At 43.4% G+C, this 18,687-nt stretch overlaps 1 protein-coding gene across 1 annotated transcript in view; it reads left to right on the top strand.

Annotated features, from left to right (window-relative positions):
- Positions 1-18,687, top strand: part of CRLF3 (cytokine receptor like factor 3) — a 42,903-nt gene that overhangs the window by 13,055 nt on the left and 11,161 nt on the right. Inside the window, exons 2-5 of the mRNA XM_004041969.5 lie at positions 7,677-7,884; positions 14,400-14,487; positions 15,468-15,645; positions 18,442-18,664. Of these exons, the coding sequence (XP_004042017.1) occupies positions 7,677-7,884; positions 14,400-14,487; positions 15,468-15,645; positions 18,442-18,664 (697 nt within the window). The remainder of the gene's footprint in view (positions 1-7,676; positions 7,885-14,399; positions 14,488-15,467; positions 15,646-18,441; positions 18,665-18,687) is intronic.

Genomic DNA, 18,687 nt, shown 5'->3' with positions numbered 1-18,687 from the left:
GAGTCTCGTGCTGTCGCCTGGGCTGGAGTGCAGTGGCACGACCTCGGCTCACTGCAACCTCCGCCTCCCAGGTTCAAGCAATTTTCCTGCCTCAGCCTCCTGAGTAGCTGGGATTACAGGTGCCCGCCACCATGACCAGCTAATTTTTTTGTATTTTTAGTAGAGACGGGGTTTCACCATGTTGGCCAGGCTGGTTTTGAACTCCTGACTTCGTGATTCGACTGCCTCAGCCTCCCACAGTGCTGGGATTACAGGCATGAGCCGCTGTACCCGGCTGTCTTTTATTTTTGATAAATATGTTTTTCTGTTTTTTTTGTGGTGTTTTTTGTTTGTTTGTTTGTTTGTTTGTTCGAGACAGAGTATTGCTCTCTCACCTGGGCTGGAGTACAGTGGTGTGATCTCGGCTCACTGCAACCTCCACCTCCTGAGCTCAAATGATTCTCCTGCCTCAGCCTCCCAGTAGCTGGGATTACAGGCAGGCACCACCAAACCCAGCTAATTTTTGTGTTTTTAGCAGCGACAGGGTTTCACCATGTTGCCCAGGCTGGTCTCAAACTCCTGAGCTCAGGCAATCCATCTGCCTCAGCCTCCTCAAATCCTAGGATTACAGGCTTAAGCCACTGTACCTGGCCAGTTTTTAATCAGTATGTTCTTGTTAGCAAATAGTTTTGTGTTTTATATATGTGGTTTTCTTTTTTGTTTGTTTGGTTATTTTTGAGGCAGGGTCTCACTTTGTCACCCAGGCTGGAGGGCAGTGGTGCAAAAACCACCCACTGAAGCCTCAACCTCCCAGGCTCAAGTGATCCTGTCACTTTAGCCTCCCAAGCAGCTGGGACTACAAGCCATGCCACCACACACAGCTGATTTTTTGTATTTTTTACTAGAGACAGAGTTTTGCCGTGTTGCCCAGGCTGGTCTTGAACTCCTGGACACAAGCGATTCGTCCTTCAAAAGTGCCGGGATTATAGGCATGAGCCACCGCACCTGGCCTCTACATATGTCTTTTTAGTAACTAAACTCTGGAGGAAAATATATCAGTCACTATTGTTTTGGAGGGTTGTGAAGGAAATACTCCCTAAGCTTTTGGGTGGCTTAGTGTTGAAATACAAACTTGATGAATTTTTGGCATTTTGTGAGCTCTTAATCATGTTAAAATTTTAAAACAGTTGCTTTGGGGTTATATTCAGCTGTAGTGGAAACTTTGTAAGTTTTGTTTTTTATTATTTATTTATTATTTTTTTTTGAGGTGGAGTCTTGCTCTATTGCCCAGGCTGGAGTGCGATGGCACTATCTTAGCTCACTGCAACCTCCGCTTCCCGGGTTCAAGTGATTCTCCTGCCTCAGCCCAGTAGCTGGGACTACAGGCGTGCACCATACACTTGGGTAATTTTTGCATTTTTAGTAGAGACGGGGTTTCACCATGTTGGCCAGGCTGGTCTCGAACTCCTGACCTCCTGATCTTGTGATCCACCTGCCTGGGCCTCCCAAAGTGCTGGGATTACAGGCATGAGCCAATGTGCTCAGGCCAAAACTTTGTAAGTTTTAATGGTCTCTGTTACATTAAAGGTTTTAGTGGCAGATTATTTCAAAATATTATTAATCAACACAAACAATGTGTATTACAGTTTCCTGTTTGAAATCTTGTCTGTCATTTGTATTCTTAAATCTATTTTGTTACAAATCACCACAGTTGTTTTTGCCTTGAATGGCTAGGTAGCATTTGAAGCTGATTGGTTGTCCACCACACAATTCTTTACACAGGGACAGGAAATACTACGTGTTATACCAAGAAGTGTCTTTAGCCAATACATAATTTACAGATTTATCTGGGAGCTCTTTTAAAATAGTGTTCTATGGCCGAGTGCGGTGGCTCACGCTTGTAATCTCAGCACTTTGAGAGGCCGAGGCAGGAGGATTGCTTGAGTCCAGGAGTTCGAGACCAGCCTGGGCCACATGATGAAAACCCGTCTCTACAAAAAATACAAAATATAGCTGGGTGTAGTGACACATGCCTGTGGTCCCAGCTACCTGGGAGGCTAAGGTGGGAGAGTCACCTGAGCCCAGGAGTTCGAGGCCACAGTGAGTTGTGATTGTACCACTGCTCTCCAGCCTGGACGACCAAGTGAGAACCTGTCTCAAAAAAAAAAAAAAAAGTGTCCTGTAAGTACAAAACAGCATGGTGTAATGAAAGAGCATAGTCTTTGGAGTTAGACTGTTTCTGGCACTGCGAAGCCTTGGGTAAGTTGTCTTCTTTCTCTTCTTTGGTCCTCACTTTCTGAAACTGCGTTGTGAAGATTTATTGAGTTAACAGTGAACGCATGGAACCATTGGTACCACATCAAATATGAAGAAATTCACTCAGCAGTGGAGCTGCATTTTTAAATTAGTTTCATAAAGTCAAGCAAATGAACTTGATTAGTTACATGATTGGATTAAAGGTGACTAGGCTTTAAATCATGAAATATTTCAAGGAAAAGAAAATGATCCCATGGTGGTATCAAGTTTCAAATGGCAGTGGTTGGGATTCTATGAGCAAAAGGAACCAAATTTACAATGAGAGTACAGGAGGTGAATTTGGAAATTGAGTCTCATTTTTTTAGCCCTCTCTCTGTTTTGTGTTCACTTACTTCCTTTTTTCTGAGGTTCTGAAACAAAAACAAAACGTAGGCTCTGCAACAGCTGAAGGAGCTTTTGAATTCTTTCTAAAGAGGAAATTGACTTTACCTAACCAATGCACTTCCTGTGTATGCTATATCCGCTAAAGAGCAAGACAGGACCTCAGAGGCAGTGCTCAACTGCAGAATTTCCTCTTGGCCATTCGAAATGTATTACAGCGTTCTGACACAAGGTCTTCATTTATTCTGGTATCTGTAATATGTATACAAAGCAACTGAGGGTCCTGTTAAAAATACAGATTTGGCCGGGTGCGGTGGCTCATGCCTGTAATCCCAGCACCTTGAGAGGCTGAGGCGGGCAGATCACAAGGTCAGGAGTTCGCGACCAGCCTGGCCAAAATGGTGAAACCCTGTCTCTACTAAAAATACAAAAAAATTAGCTGGGCTTGGTGGCGCATGCCTGTAATCCCAGCTACTAGGGGGGCTGAGGCAGGAGAACTGCTTGAACCTGGGAGGCGGAGGTTGCAGTGAGCCGAGTTGGCGCCACTGCACTCCAGCCTGGGCGACAGAGCAAGACTCAAAAAAAAAAAAAAAAAAAATACAGGTTTGGCTGGGCGCGGTGGCTCACACCTGTAATTCCAGCACTTTGGGAGGCTGAGGCAGTAGGATCACCTGAGGTCAGGAGTTCGAGACCAGCCTGACCAATATGATGAAACCCCATCTCTACTAAAAATACAAAAATTAGCCAGGCATGGTGGCATGCGCCTGTAATCCCAGCTACTCAGGAGGCTGAGACAGGAGAATCACTTGAACCCGGGAGGTGGAGGTTGCAGTGAGCCAAGATTGATCCATTGCACTGCAGCCTGAGCAACAAGAGCAAAACTCCATCTCCGAAAAAAAAAAAAAAAAATACAGGTTCTAGGGGAGGAGGAGGAAAGAAAAAAAATTCATGTTCTGATTTAGCAGTTCTGGGTGGGGCCTGAGATTCTGAATTTCTAACAGTATCCCAGGGGTTGTGTTAAAATCATAAGTTATTCTCTCTTTGGTTCTTTTAGAAAGTTCTTTGAAACACACATGATTAACTGCGTTTTCACTCAACAGCATTTGTTTACCAGATGCTATGTAGATGAGGGCCCAGTTTGCAAAGATCTCATAGTTGAATGGTGAGCTGAATCAAGTGCAATTTGGGTTTATGGCCTTTCTTTCTTTTTAAAATTTTTACTTGGATTTATTTCACAGAAATTCTTTGGTAAATACAGAAATTAGTTAACAATTAATTTAGGATTTCTCTTTGTGATTTAAAGAATTATTTTACTAACTGCATAAATATTATTATAACTGCGTTAATGTCAAATGGAGAGAAAAGGGCCGGATGAGGTGGCTCACGCCTTATCCCAGCACTTTGGGAGGCTAAGGTGGGTGGATCACCGGAGATCAGGAGTTCAAGACCAGCTTGGCGAAACTTTGTCTCTACTAAAAATACAAAAATTAGCCAGGTGTGGTGGCATGCACCTGTAATCTCAGCTACTCAGGAGACTAAGGCAGGAGAATCTCTTGAACCCAGAAGGCAGAGGTTGCAGTGAGCCGAGATTGTGCCACTGCACTCCAGTCTGGGCCAGAAGAGTGAAACTCCGTCTCAAAAAAAAAAAAAAAAAAAAAAGGAAAGAAAATTGTTTCTATGGTCTGCCCACCCAGTAAATGATACTGCTCTTTTTCTGTTTTAGTCCTTGGGCATGGGCATTTTTTGTTTTTACATGGTCGTGAACATTGCTGGGAAACAATATTGTATTCTGCTTTTTAAATTTAGAGAGAATTTAGAGAATAGAAAGTTTTAAAATCTGTATTAACTGTTGAAATATTGTCCTTTATTCATATTTTGATATGTTCTTTCTTGGTGGATTTTTCTTATACTTTAAACTTTCTTGGTAAGAGAAAGTTAACAAAAGGGTTATGGTGGTAAACAATATGTCATATGAAACTAAGATAATAATATCTGGAAAGCAAAGTATGTTTTTGCTTTAACTTATCGGAGTGGCTTATAGTTAGAATTTTCCCATTAAGCGAGAGAAAATGAATTATATGTTACCTGAATTGTTTTTTGAAGAGGGCCTTGCTCTGTCGCCCAGGTCAGGTTGCAGTGGTGATCCTCCCACCTTGGCCTCCCAAAGTGCTGGGATTACAGGCATGAGCCACCATGCCTGGCCTGTTATCTGAAGTCTTTAAAATAAAAATCTGGACCAGGTGCAGTGGATCACTCCTGTAATCTCAGCATTTTGGGAGGCCAAGGTGGGAGGATTGCTTGAAGCCAGGAGTTCAAGACCAGCTTGGGCAACATAGCAAGATCTCGTCTCTACAAAAAGTGAAAAATAAAATTAGCCAAGTGTGGTGGCCCGCACCTATAAGCTCAGCTACTCAGGAGACTGAGGCAGGAGGATCACCTGAGCCCAGGAGTTCAAGGCTGCAGTGAGCTAGGATGTGCAACAGAGTGAGACCCTGTCTCTGAAATAAAAGAAGAAAAATCTGGTGTCTGTATAAACAACCTGTTTATCTTCATAATATATTTGACATGAAGATTTTCCTGTCATATTCCCTAGAATATGGGTTCTTAATCTGAGATCTATAGATTTAGGGCAATGTTTCTCAAATTGTGGGCTACAGAATCACAGGTGTGCTTGGAAAAAATGAGAACTCCATCCATACACTCCTTTAGCCCCTCCTGTCATTTTCTGGTTCAGTAGGTCTGGGATGGAACTCTGCAGTCTGAATTATAACAAGTAGCCTACATGATTCTTCTGCAAACGAAGTTTCATAATTACTGCTCCAGGCAAGCCATGGTTTGGCTCTGAGGGAATTTGTAAACTTCTGCAATTGAATAATTTTTTAGGGTATAGATTATGTATTTTTTGGGGAAGAGGCTTTTTCTTCTCTTTCAATAACTTTGAAAGGAAGAGGCTTTATAAACCTCTTATGTAGATTGACAGAGCACTATAATTCAAAAAGGATTAAGTCATTGTCCCAGCTCTGCCTCCTACAGGCCTCTTTGGTTTTTAAATAATTTTTGGTTTTCTTTTAGCATAATGAGGGCATTTTATCCATGAGTTTTTTTGTTTGTTTGTTTGTTTGTATTGTGGCTTTTCATTTTTATTTAGAGACAGGGTCTCACTCTGTCACCCAAGCTAGAGTGCAGGGGTGCAGTCACAGCTTACTGCAGTCTCGACCCCCTGGGCTCAGGTGATCCTCCCACCTCAGCCTCTTAAGTAGCTGGGACTACAGGCATGTGCCACCATGCCCGGCTAATTTTTGTATTATTTGTAAAGACAGGATTTCTCCATGTTATCCAAGCTGGTCTCAAACTCTTGGGCTCAAGTGATCCTCCTGCCTCAGCCTCTCAAAGTACAAGGATCATAGGTGTGAGCCACTGCACCTGACCATGGCTTGCTTTTTTTTTTTTTTTTTTGAGACGGAGTCTCACTCTGTTGCCCAGGCTGGAGTGCAATGGCGCGATCTCAGTTCACTGGAACCTTCGCCTCCCGGGTTCAACCGATTCTCCTGCCTCAGCATCCTAAGTAGCTGGGATTACAGGCACGCACCACCAAACTCAGCTAATTTTTTTGTGTTTTTAGTAGAGATGGAGTTTCACCATGTTGGTCAGGCTGATCTTGAACTCCTGACCTCATGATCCACCCACCTCGGCCTCCCAAGTGCTGGGATTATAGGCATAAGCCTCCATGCCCAGCTGACCATGGCTTTTTAATCTACCACTTCTTTGCTGCTTTTCAGTAAAATGAATTTTAATCCCCTCATAATTAAACAATTTTCAGTATTGAAACGTACAATTTTCAAGAACAACTTTGTATAGATAATAATTTATAACTTTTTTTAGCGAGTATAACAATGTGCCATTTATTTTACCCACTGTAGTACCTAGATTATTTTAATTTATCCTCACAGCAACTCCATGAAGTAACTATTATTTATTTCTCTTTTTTGAAATGGAGTCTCGCTCTGTTGCCCAGCTGGAGTGCAGTGGCGCAATCTTGGCTCACTGCAACCTCCATCTCCCAGGTTCAAGCAGTTCTCCTGCCTCAGCCTTACAAGTAGCTGGGATTACAGGCCCGCACTACCACGTCCAGCTAATTTTTGTATTTTTAGTAGATACAGGGTTTCACCACATTGGCCAGGCTGGTCTTGAACTCCTGACTTCAAATGATCTGCCCTCCTCGGCCTCCCAAAGTGCTGGGATTACAGGCATGAGGCACTGCGCCCAGCCGAAATAACTATTATTATGCTCATTTGACAAATAAGAAAATTGAGGCATAGAATACTTAATTAACTTAACCAAATTGACATAGTTTGTGAATGATGAAACCAAGATTTGGCTTATTCTATCTGACTTGAAGGGCAGTTCTGTGTACTTCTGTCTGTTTGTGCAAATGAATCACATTTGGTTTATCAATGAATGGAAGATGTATATATACAATGGAATGCCATTCAACCTTAAAAGAGAAGGAAATTCTGTCATTTGTGACAGCATGGATGAACCTGAAGGTCACTATGTTAAGTGAAATAAGCCAGATACAGAAATAAGCATACTGCATGATCTCATATGTAGAATCTAAAAAGGTCGAAGTCATAGAAGCAGAAAGTAGAATGGTGCTTGCCAGGGATGGAGTTGGGGATGGGGAGATGTTGGTCAAAGGGTACAAAGTTTCAGTTATTTAATATGTGTAAATTCTAGAGAGCTCAAGTACAGGATAGGGACAATAGTTAATAATAGTGTAATGTATACTTGGAATGTGTTAGGAGAGATCATAAGTGTTCTCACCACACACAGAGGTAACCATGTGAAGAGATGGACATGTTAATTAGCTTAACTATAGTAACAGTTCACTATGTATATGTGTATCAAAATATCACACCTTAAATATAATTTCAATTAATCTTTTTTTTACTAAATTGAAGAAGATGGTTATACAATGCTTTTAGATTCATGTGAATTATACCTTTGGATTAGCCTTTTTTAAAGATTCTGATTTTGAGTATTTTGTTATTTCTTTTTAGATCAAAGAAAGTGCATCACAGACAAGGGATGTTCTCAAACAGCATTTTAATGATTTAAAGGGAACCCTTGGAAAGCTCCTGGATGAGCGATTGGTGACCCTTTTGCAAGAGGTGGACACCATTGAACAGGAGACCATTAAACCACTAGATGACTGCCAGAAGCTCATAGAACACGGAGTCAACACTGCAGAGGACTTAGTCCGAGAAGGTGGGAGACCAGGGAGCCTGTTGTATTAGTGCATTCGTCCATTTTCACACTGCTGATAAAGACATACCCGAAACTGGGCAATTTACAAAAGAAAGAGGTTTAATGAACTTACAGTTCCATGTGGCTGGGGAGGCCTCACAATCATGGCAGGTGAAAGACACATCTCACATGGCAGCAGACAAGAGAAGAGAATGAGAGCCAAGCGAAAGGGGTTTCCCCTTAAAATACCATTAGATCTCATGAGAGTTATTCACTACCAAGAACAGTGTGGGAGAAACTGCCCCCATGATTCAGTTATCTCCCACCGGGTCCCTCCTGCAACACATGGGAATTATGGGAGTACAATTCGAGATGAGATTTGGGTGGGGACACAGAGCCAAATTATATCACAGGTTAAATGTGGTTCGTTCAGATTGACATTTTGCTGATTTCTCAGGATAGCAGCAGGCTTCTTGCCAGCTGTGGGGTTCTTAGAATGTTCTTACCTAGAGACAGTTTGTAATATAGGATGACAGATATACAGTTAGGTATCTCATGGCAAGTGCAGTTGAAGTGTTAGTTATAATTAGTTATAAAACAAGAAAGAATAAATGATATGGGGCACATTGAGATGTTTTGATACAGGCATGCGGTGTGTAATAATCACATTGTGGAAAATGGGGTATCCATTCTCTCAAGCATTTATCTTCTGTGTTACAGTCAATCAAATTATACTTTTTTTTTTTTTTTTTTGACACAGGGGTTTTGCTCTGTTGCCCAGGCTGGAATGCAGTGGTGCTGTCAGAGCTCACTGCAGTCTTGACCTCCCTGGCTCAGGTGATCCTCCCACCTCAGCCTCCCAAGTAGCTGGGATTACAGGCGCGTCCCACCATGCCTGTAATTTTTTAGTATTTTTAGTAGAGACAGGGTTTCACCATGTTGCCCAGGCTGGTCTCGAATTCCTGGTCTCAAGCAATCTTCCCATCTTGGCCTCCCAAAGTGCTGGGATTACAGGCAAAAGCCACCACAATTACAGTCTCCATTGTTTTATTAAGAAAGTTTAAAAAAATGTGATTGGTGTTTACTCCTATCTTTGCCAATTATTTCCATTGAGTCATGCCCTGCTGCCTTCCTTTCTTCATTCTACCACCTTCCTTCAACAGAGATCTTTGTCAGGCACATAACATAAACAAGGGGGCCAGGTGTGGTGGCTCACGCCTGTAATCCCAACACTTTGGGAGGCTGAAGCAAGTGGATCACTTGAGGTCAGGAGTTTAAGACCAGCCTGGGCAACAGCCTGTCGCTACAAAAAAAAAAAAAAAAACTTAGCTGGGCATGGTGGCATGCACCTGGAGTCCCAACTACTTAAGAGGCCGAGGCGGGAGGATCCCTTGAGGCCAGGAGATTGACACTGCAGTGAGCCGTGATTGCACCACTGCACTCCAGCCTGGGTGACAGAGTGAGACCCTGTCTCAAAAAATATAAAATAAGAATAAGAATAAAGGCCGGGCACGGTGGCTCACGCCTATAATCCCAGCACTTTGGGAGGTCGAGGTGGGTGGATCATCAGGTCAGGAGATCAAGACCATCGTGGCCAACATGGTGAAACCCCGTCTCTACTAAAAATACAAAAACAGCCGGGCGTGGCAGTGCATGCCTGTAGTCCTAGCTACTCGGGAGGCTGAGGCAGGAGAATTGCTTGAACCCGGGAGGCGGAGGTTGCAGTTAGCCGAGATTGCGCCACTGCACTCCAGCCTGGGTGACAGAGTGAGACTCCCTCTCAAAAAAAAGAAAAGAATAAAATAGGTGAGAGTTCTTTCCTTTGGGATTCAGAGCCCAGTGAGAGAGAGATACATGCTAAGAGATCAAGACCTTATTGGAGCATAGAGGAGGAATTTCTTAACTTTGTCTGGAATAGTGTGGGACAGCTTTCTGTAGGAAGAGTTCCACAGAGGCTTGAAGCAATTCATCAAGCAGACATAGGAAAAAGAGGAGGTAACAGCATGATTCCAAGCAGAAGTAACATTATCATAAGTGGAGTGAATGGCATATTCAAGGATTAGTTGAAGCATTTTAAGCAGCAGAGTGACAGGATCAGATGTGCATTTAAAAAAAAAATGACCCTGCCTATTTGGAGACTATGTTAGAGATTGTAAGACTAGAGGGAAAAGAGACTGATTAAAAAGTTATTAGAGGCCGAGGCCAGGCTAACACCTATAACCCCAGCACTTTGGGATGTCAAGATGGGAGGATCACTTGAGGTCAGGAGTTTGAGACTAGCCTGGCCAACATGGTAAAACCCCATCTCTACTAAAAATACAAAATTTAGCCAGACGTGGTGGTGGGCACCTGTAATTCCAGTTACTCAGGAGGCTGAGGCAGGAGAATCACTTGAACCTGGGAGACAAAGGTTGCAGTGAGCCAAGATCACAACACTACACTCCAGCCTGGGCAACAGAGTGAGACTCCGTCTCAAAATTAAAAAAAATTATTAGAAACTGGGCACGGTGGTTCATGCTTGTAATCCCAGCACTTTGGGAGGCTGAGGCGGGTGGATCACTTGAGCCCAGGAGTTCAAGACCAGCCTGGGCAACATAATGAGACCCCATCTCAAAAAAAAAGTTATTAGAAAGTAATCCAGGTAAGAATGGTAAAGGCGGTGGCTGGTAAAGATGAGGCAGGGCTGATTTTAAGAGATTTTGAGCCAGGCACAATGGCTCACACCTGTAATCCTAGCACTTTGGGAGCCTAGACAGGAGAGGAGGATCATTTGAGGTGAGGAGTTCGAGACCAGTCTGGGCAATGTAGTGAGATCCTCGTCTCTAATTTTTTTAAAAAAATTAGCTAGGCGTACTGAGCGCAGTGGCTCACACCTGTAATCCCAGCACTTTGGGAGGCCGAGGCAGGCAGATCACGAGGTCAAGAGATCAAGACCATCCTGGCTAACACAGTGAAACCCCGTCTCTACTTAAAATACAAAAAATTAGCCAGGCATGGTGGCAGGCGCCTGTAGTCCCAGCTATTCGGGAGGCTGAGGCACGATAATGGCGCGAACCCAGGAGGCGGAGCTTGCAGTGAGCCTAGATCGTGCTATGGCACTCCAGCCTGGGCGACAGAGCGAGACTCCATCTCAAAAAAAAAAAAAAAAAAAAAAAAAAAAATTAGCCAGGCATGGTGGCACACACAAGTTGTCCCAACTACCCAGGAGGCTGAGGTGGGAGAGCTTGAGCTATGATTGCAGCACTGCACTCCAGCCTGGGCAACAGAGCAAGACCCTGTCTCTTAAAAATAAAAACAAAAAAACAAGACAGAGTTTTGTTTTTTTTTTTTTTTAAGAAATAGAATTATTGATGATTTTACTGAGCAGTGACTGTTATCTGTAGATGATTACCTACATATGTGATGGAGGGGAAAGGAAAGGATTTGTGATGACAAAAATCAGCCTACTTTTGGATTCTGAATAAATAGTGGTGCTGTTTTTGACAAAGGAATTGAAGGAGAAGGCGGGTGCTTAGTACGTAGTTAGGCATTTGGCTTGGGCATGGTGAGTTTGAGGTGCTTAAGATGGAAATATGGGTATGATTCTTAGGAGAGAGATCATACCAGGAGATGTCAGTATGGCAGTTAATGGCATATATATCAAATCTGAATCCATTGGAATAAGTACAATCATCAAGGGACACTGTGTAATGTGAGAAGAGCAGATGAAAGAGATTAGAATGCTAAGGGTCACCAACATTTAAAAGTCAATTGAAGAAAAAGGAGCTAGGGAAGGAGACTGAATTCCATCTCTTCTGCAGAATGAGTGCTGGGAGTGGTGTGGGAAAAAAGCGTGGATGATTCATATGGCTGTCACTCCACCTGGAAGTTAATCTTCTTTTGGTCCCACTTAGAATATAGTATGGGTGTTATCTTGACATTGCTGGTTACATTTTTGTCTTGTCTTCAATGAGAAGTGTTTATTTGCCACTGACCATAACAGTGCTTTTGAGAAAATTCTAGCAGTACCATGAAATGTCTTTCCTTGGTGGCTTTGCATTTGGAAACAAACCCAGAAGCAGTGCACCACGGGCCAGGAGTGTACACTCATCACCCTGAGGACTGATCATTTGTTTTTATTTTAGAAGATAAATCCTGGCCAGGCGCGGTGGCTCATGCCTGTAATCACAACACTTTGGGAGGCCGAGGTGGGCGGATCATCTGAGGTCGGGAGTTCAAGACCAGCCTGGCCAACATGGTGAAACCCTGTCTCTACTAAAAATACAAAAATTAGCTGGGCATGGTGGTGGGCACCTGTAATCCCAGCTACTCGGGAGGCTGAGGCAAGAGGTTGCAGTGAGCTGAGATTGCACCATTGCACTCCAGTCTGGGCGACAAGAGCGAGACTCCATCTCAAAAAAAAAAAAGATAAATCCTGGCTGGGCATAGTGGCACATTCCTGTAGTCCTAGCTACTTGGGAGGCTGAGGCGGGAGGATCCCCTGAGCCCCAGAGTTTGAGGTTGCAGTGAGCTGTGATTATACATCACACTCCAGCCTGGGTGACAGAGTGAGACTCTGTCTCAAAAAGAAAAAATCCCTTTGAGGCAGTGTGAGTGTTACAGCATTTGATACTTGAATATTTTTGTATGTCCAAAATTTAATTTAATTAATTAATTTATTTATTTTTGAGATGGCGTGTTGCACTGTTGCCTGGGCTGGAGTGCAGTGGCACGATCTCAGCTTGCTGCAGCCTACGCCTCGCAGGTTCAAGCGATTTTCCTGCCTCAGCCTCCTGAGTAGCTGGGATTATAGGCGCCCGCCACCACGCCCAGCGAATTTTTTTATTTTTAATAGAGACAGAGTTTCACCACGTTGGCCAGGCTGGTCTAGAACTCCTGACCTCGTGATTCGCCCACCTCGGCCTCCCAAAGTGCTGGGATTACAGGCGTGAGCCACTGTGCCTGGCCTATGTTTTTTAATTTAAAAAAATTATACAACTCAGCAGCAGAAGGAAACTTCAGGAATATTTTTAATGTCAAACTCTTTCCTATTCTCCTGAGGGATAGAAACTTACTTATGGAATTTTGAGGATTTTATTTATTTATTTACTTATTTTTGAGACAGAGTCTCACACTGTTGCCCAGGCTGGAGTGCAGTGGCACGATCTTGGCTCACTGCAACCTCCACCTCTCGGGTTCAAGCGATTCTAGTGCCTCAGCCTCCCTAGTAGCTAGAACTACAGGAGCGTGCCACTATGCCCAGCTACTTTTTGTATTTTTAGTAGAGACGGGGTTTCATCATGTTGGCCAAGCTAGTCTTGAACTCCCAATCCCAGGTGACCCACCAGCCTCAGCCTGCCGAAGTGCTGAGATTATAGGCATGAGCCACAGTACCCGGCCATGTCTCTGTTTTTCTTTTGGTGAAGGAGAAGGTCATATGGTCTCAAAAAACTTGAGTAACTACAGGGCACATTCAGATGGAAAAGAGTTCTGGCAGTGTTCTTCAGGGCTGTGGAAGGACATAGAAGTTGGTCATTTTCATATCATATGCCTCTATGCAACTTTTTTTTTTGGTGGGGGGGATGGAGTCTCGCTCTGTTGCCCAGGCTGGAGTGCAGTGGTGCGATCTCGGCTCACTGCAACCTCCATGTCCCGGATTCAAGTGATTCTTCTGCCTCAGCCTCCCTAGTAGCTGGGACTACAGGCACCTGCCACCACACTCAACTAATTTTTGTATTTTTAGTAGAGACAGGGTTTCACCATGTTGGCCAGGATGGTCTTGATCTCCTGACATCGTGATCCACCTGCCTCTGCCTCCCAAAGTGCTGGGATTACAGGCGTGAGCCACCGCGCCCAGCCTGACATTTTCTTTTTATTGTTCTGTTGAATAATTTGTAATCTGATATATGATACTCTTTTAGGAAAACATAGATGCATCATTTGGCTTTTCAAGCCTTATGCCCAGCCTGGGCAACATAGTGAGACCTCATCTCTACCAAAAAAAAAAAAAAAAATAGCTGGGCATGGTGGCGTGCACGTGTGGTCACAGCTACCTGGGAGGCTGAGATGGGAGGATTGCTTGAACCTGGACGTTCGAGGCTGCAGTGAGTTATGATCCTACCACTGTGCTCCAGCATGAGTGACAGAACAAGACCCAGTCTCAAAAAAAAAAAAAAAAAAAACACCCTATCCCCTATTGCTCCTCTCAGGGCAATATTTTGTACTGGCTCCTATTGAAGTTCATAATGATTCTGTAGGAGAGATGGAAAGAAGTCCCTGGGCTTTCTGCTTTGCCTGAAATTGATTGATTTCCTTGTATAGAGTAGATAGATTTTTCATCTCTGGCAAAATGTGCCACTGTATATCCCTTTTCCTCTTGGATTTGATCTTAGAGTCACGTCTAAAATAGTTTCTACTTTAACTTTTTGGGAATTTGACTGTGGCATCACTTAAGAACTATTTGCAAGAACGCTAGAGACCCACCCAGACATGAGTTGTGTTGATTACTTTATATGTGACCATTTTCATTGTTCTAGTTCTCTTATTCTTGATTGTAGGTGAAATCGCCATGCTTGGTGGTGTGGGAGAAGAGAATGAGAAACTGTGGAGCTTTACCAAAAAGGCCTCGCACATTCAGTTGGACAGGTAAAAGAGTTTGTGCCTTTTTGACTTACTTTTAAGCATTTAAACTATGTCTGCTTTTTTCCTCCCTCTGTTCAAGATTCTCATTAAGGGAGATAGAGAATATATATTTCAAGGTTTTCAGACCATGCGTGGTGGTTTACACCTGTAATCCCAGCACGTTGGGAGGCCAAGGCGGGCGGATTGCTTGAGGCCAGGAGTTTGAGACCAGCCTGGCCAACATGTTGAAACCCTGTCTCTACTAAAAATATAAAAATTAGACGGGCATGGTGGGGCATGCCTGTAATCCAGCTACTTGGGGAGGCTGAGACAGGAGAATTGCTTGAACCCAGGAGGCAGATGTTGCAGTGAGCCAAGTTTGTACCACTACACTCCAGCCTGGGCAACAGCAAGACTCCATCTCAAAATAAGTATAAAATAAAATAAAAAATTATCCGGGCATGGTGGCATGCGCCTGTAGTTCCAGCTACTCGAGAGGCTGAGGCAAGAGAGTCGCTTGAATCGGGGAGGTGGAGGTTGCAGTGAGCTGAGATCGCACCACAGCACTCCAGCCTAGGGGACAGAGTGAGACTCTGTCTGAAAAAAAAAAAAAAAAGCGTTTCACTGCCCATTACCACTGTTACTAATGAAATAGTTGTGATTATAATCCTTGGTATAGTATTACTACACATTTTTTCAATCCAATATATAAAAGAATTGTTAAATTTTAGAAATTCTCAATGTATTGTTGAAATGGAGTCATATTCCAGTAAACCAGATCTTTTGGCATAAACTGGACAGTTATGATCCTACCAATTTTCTGTCTTACTTACATTTATTTGAAAAGAGAATCTTTGTGTAACATCTTGCAAATCCCCTACTGCCATGAGAATTACTTACTGGGGGCTTCAGGATCTTTCAAGCATGTGACTGCTCTAAAATATTTCTTGTATTTTTTAACTCTCAGTTAGAGGTCTCATAACACATGAGCTTTGTTTCCTCAGCTTACCAGAAGTACCTTTACTGGTTGATGTGCCTTGTTTATCTGCTCAGTTGGATGACTCAATTCTTAACATAGTGAAAGACCACATTTTTAAGCATGGAACAGTAGCATCTCGCCCACCAGTACAGATAGAAGAACTAATAGAGAAACCTGGAGGCATCATTGTACGATGGTGTAAGGTATGTAATTCAGAATTCTAGAAATGACTTCCACATTATGGATTTGTGATTTGGAGGCCTTTCAGATTTTTTCGTTGACTACTTTTAAATACATTCTTTTCTTCTCAAACAAAAATCTCTTTTACTTTACAGTTAAAATGAAGTCACATGGAACACTGAGGTAGCTATTCCAGTTTTATTTTTATTTTATTTATTTGTTTTTTGAGACAGAGTTTTGCTCTTTCGCCGAGGCTGGAGTGAAGTGGCATGATCTCGGCTTACTGCAACCTCCATGCCCTCCCCTGCCTGCCGCTTCTCCCGGGTTCAAGCCATTCTCCTGCTTCAGCCTCCTGAGTAGCTGGGATTATAGGCACCTGCCATCACACCTGCCTAATTTTTGTATTTTTTGTAGAGACGAGGTTTCACCATGTTGGCCAGGCTGTTCTTGAACTCCTGACCTCAGGTGACCCACTCGCCTCGGCCACCCAAAGTGCTGGGATTATAGGTGTGAGCCACCGTGCCTGGCCTTTTTTTTTTAAATGAAGCCTTGCTCTGTCGCCCAGGCTGGAGTGCAGCGATGCAACCTCCGACCTCAGGTGATCTGCCCACCTTGGCCTCCCAAAGTGCTGGGATTACAGGTGTGAGCCACTCCGCCTGGCCGACATTTTCTTTTTTTTTTTTTTGAGACGGAGTTTCGTTCTTGTTGCTCAGGCTGGAGGGCAATGGCACGATCTTGGCTCACCACAACCTCCGTCTCCCGGGTTCAAGCAATCCTCCTGCCTCAGCCTCCCAAGTAGCTGGGATTAAGGCATGCGCCACCACACCTGGCTAAGTTTGTATTTTTAGTATTTTTGTATTTTTAGTAGAGACAGAGTTTCTCCATGTTGGTCAGGTTGGTCTCAAACTCCCGACCTCAGGTGATCTGCCCGCCTCGGCCTCCCAAAGTGCTGGGATTACAGGTGTGAGCCACTGTGCCCAGCTGAGATTTTATTAAAAGGAAATTTTTTTTTCTTTTTTTATAAACATGCTGTTGTTATTTCGTAACAGGACTGTCATTCCATTTTTATTATTTTTCTATCAGTGGACCTAGTTATTTCCAGTTTTTTGCTATAAGTATTTTTACTTGTGTTTCTTTATGGACATATGTGAAGTTTGTAAAATGTTAATATTTACCTAGCTGTAAAATTATGAGGTCTTCTTAGAGTATTGGATCCATACGCTGATAGGTAATAACAAACTTTCCACAAGATGATTCTATCAATTTAGCCTTCCAAGGAGTATATGAGTTTCTGTTATTCCATATCTTGACCAATAATTGGCATTGTGAGACTTTATATTTTTGCCTAAATGTACCTTGTTGTGGTTTTATTTATTTGTTTGTTTTTGAGACAGGGTCTCACTCTGTCACCCAGGCTGGAGTACAGTGGCACAATCATGTCTCACTCCAGTCTCAATCTCCTGGGCTCAAGTGATCCTCCCGCCTCAGCCCCCAAGTAATTGGGACTTCAGGCATGTGCTTCCACAGCCAGCTAAGTTTTGTATTTTTTTTTTTTTTTTTTTTTTTTTGAGACGGAGTCTCGCTCTGTCACCCAGGCTGGAATGCAGTGGCGCGATCTCGGCTCACTGCAAGCTCCGCCTCCCGGCTTCACGCCATTCTCCTGCCTCAGCCTCCCGAGTAGCTGGGACTACAGGCGCCCGCCACTACGCCCGGCTAACTTTTTTTTTGTATTTTTAGTAGAGTTGGGGTTTCACCTTGGTCTCGATCTCCTGACCTCGTGATCCGCCCGCCTCGGCGTCCCAAAGTGCTGGGATTACAGGCGTGAGCCACCGCGCCCGGCCAGTTTTGTAATTTTTTGTAGAGATGGGGTTTTGCCATGTTGCCTAGGCTGGCCTCAAATTCCTGGGCTCAAGTGCTCCACCCGCTTTGGCCTCTCAAAGTGTTAGGATTATAGGCATGAGCCATCATGTCTGGCCTTGTTGTGGTTTTAGATTGTATTTGCCATATTACAAATTAGGTACAAATTAGGTTGAATATTTATAATATATATTTTTGGCTATTTATGTTTCTTCTCCTGTAGAACGCTTATTTATGTCTTTTACCCATTTTTCTATTGGGTGGCTAATTAACATACAGAATATATGCAGGACCCCTAAAAATTAATGGGGGTTCTGTATACTGTATGTTAATTATCTCTTGGTTATTATGAATGATGTATGGTTGTGGGAAACTTATTGAATCTTGAATGTTTTATCTTTGGCATTGATTAAAAAACATGCCATTTCTTCAAAGGAGGCAGACTTTTTTATATCAGACTGGGAAATACAGAACACATGGTTCAATAAAGAAAAGAAGGGAGCCCAGGCGCAGTGTCTCACGCCTATAGTCCTAGCACTTTGAGAGGCTGAGACGAGAAGATTGCTTGAGCTCAGGAGTTAAAGATCTGAGATATGGTGAAACCCAGTCTCTACAAAAAATACAAAAAATTAGCCGGACATGGTGGTGTGCACCTGAAATCCCAGCTACTTGTGGGGTGGAAGGAAGAGGATGGCTTGAACCCGGGATGTGGAGGCTGCAATAAGCCGAGATCACGCCACTCCACTACAGCCTGGGTGACAAAGTGAGACCCTATCTCAAAAAAAAAAGAAGGGAGATAATGATGTGATGGCATATTTTCTATGGCCTTCCCAAGAATACCCCATATTCAGCATGTGGGCCTGTCTGCTTGGTCCAAAATGGCTCCGTTCAAAATTTTTAAGCAGTGATGCTGAGAGAAGTCATTTTCTGTTTTTTACCTAACATAAAGCTTTTCTCCCTAGGTGGATGATGACTTTACAGCCCAAGATTACAGGCTCCAGTTTCGTAAATGTACTTCAAATCATTTTGAGGATGTATATGTAGGTTCTGAAACTGAATTCATAGTATTGCACATAGACCCCAACGTTGATTACCAGTTCAGAGTCTGCGCCCGAGGAGATGGCCGACAGGAGTGGAGTCCTTGGAGTGTCCCCCAGATAGGTCATTCCACATTGGTGCCTCATGGTATGCTGCTAACCTTTTCTCTC

Source organism: Gorilla gorilla, chromosome 4 (assembly GCF_029281585.2).
Source record: "Gorilla gorilla gorilla isolate KB3781 chromosome 4, NHGRI_mGorGor1-v2.1_pri, whole genome shotgun sequence".
Taxonomy (NCBI): domain Eukaryota; kingdom Metazoa; phylum Chordata; class Mammalia; order Primates; family Hominidae; genus Gorilla; species Gorilla gorilla.
This window is presented reverse-complemented; position numbering and strand designations above follow the sequence as displayed.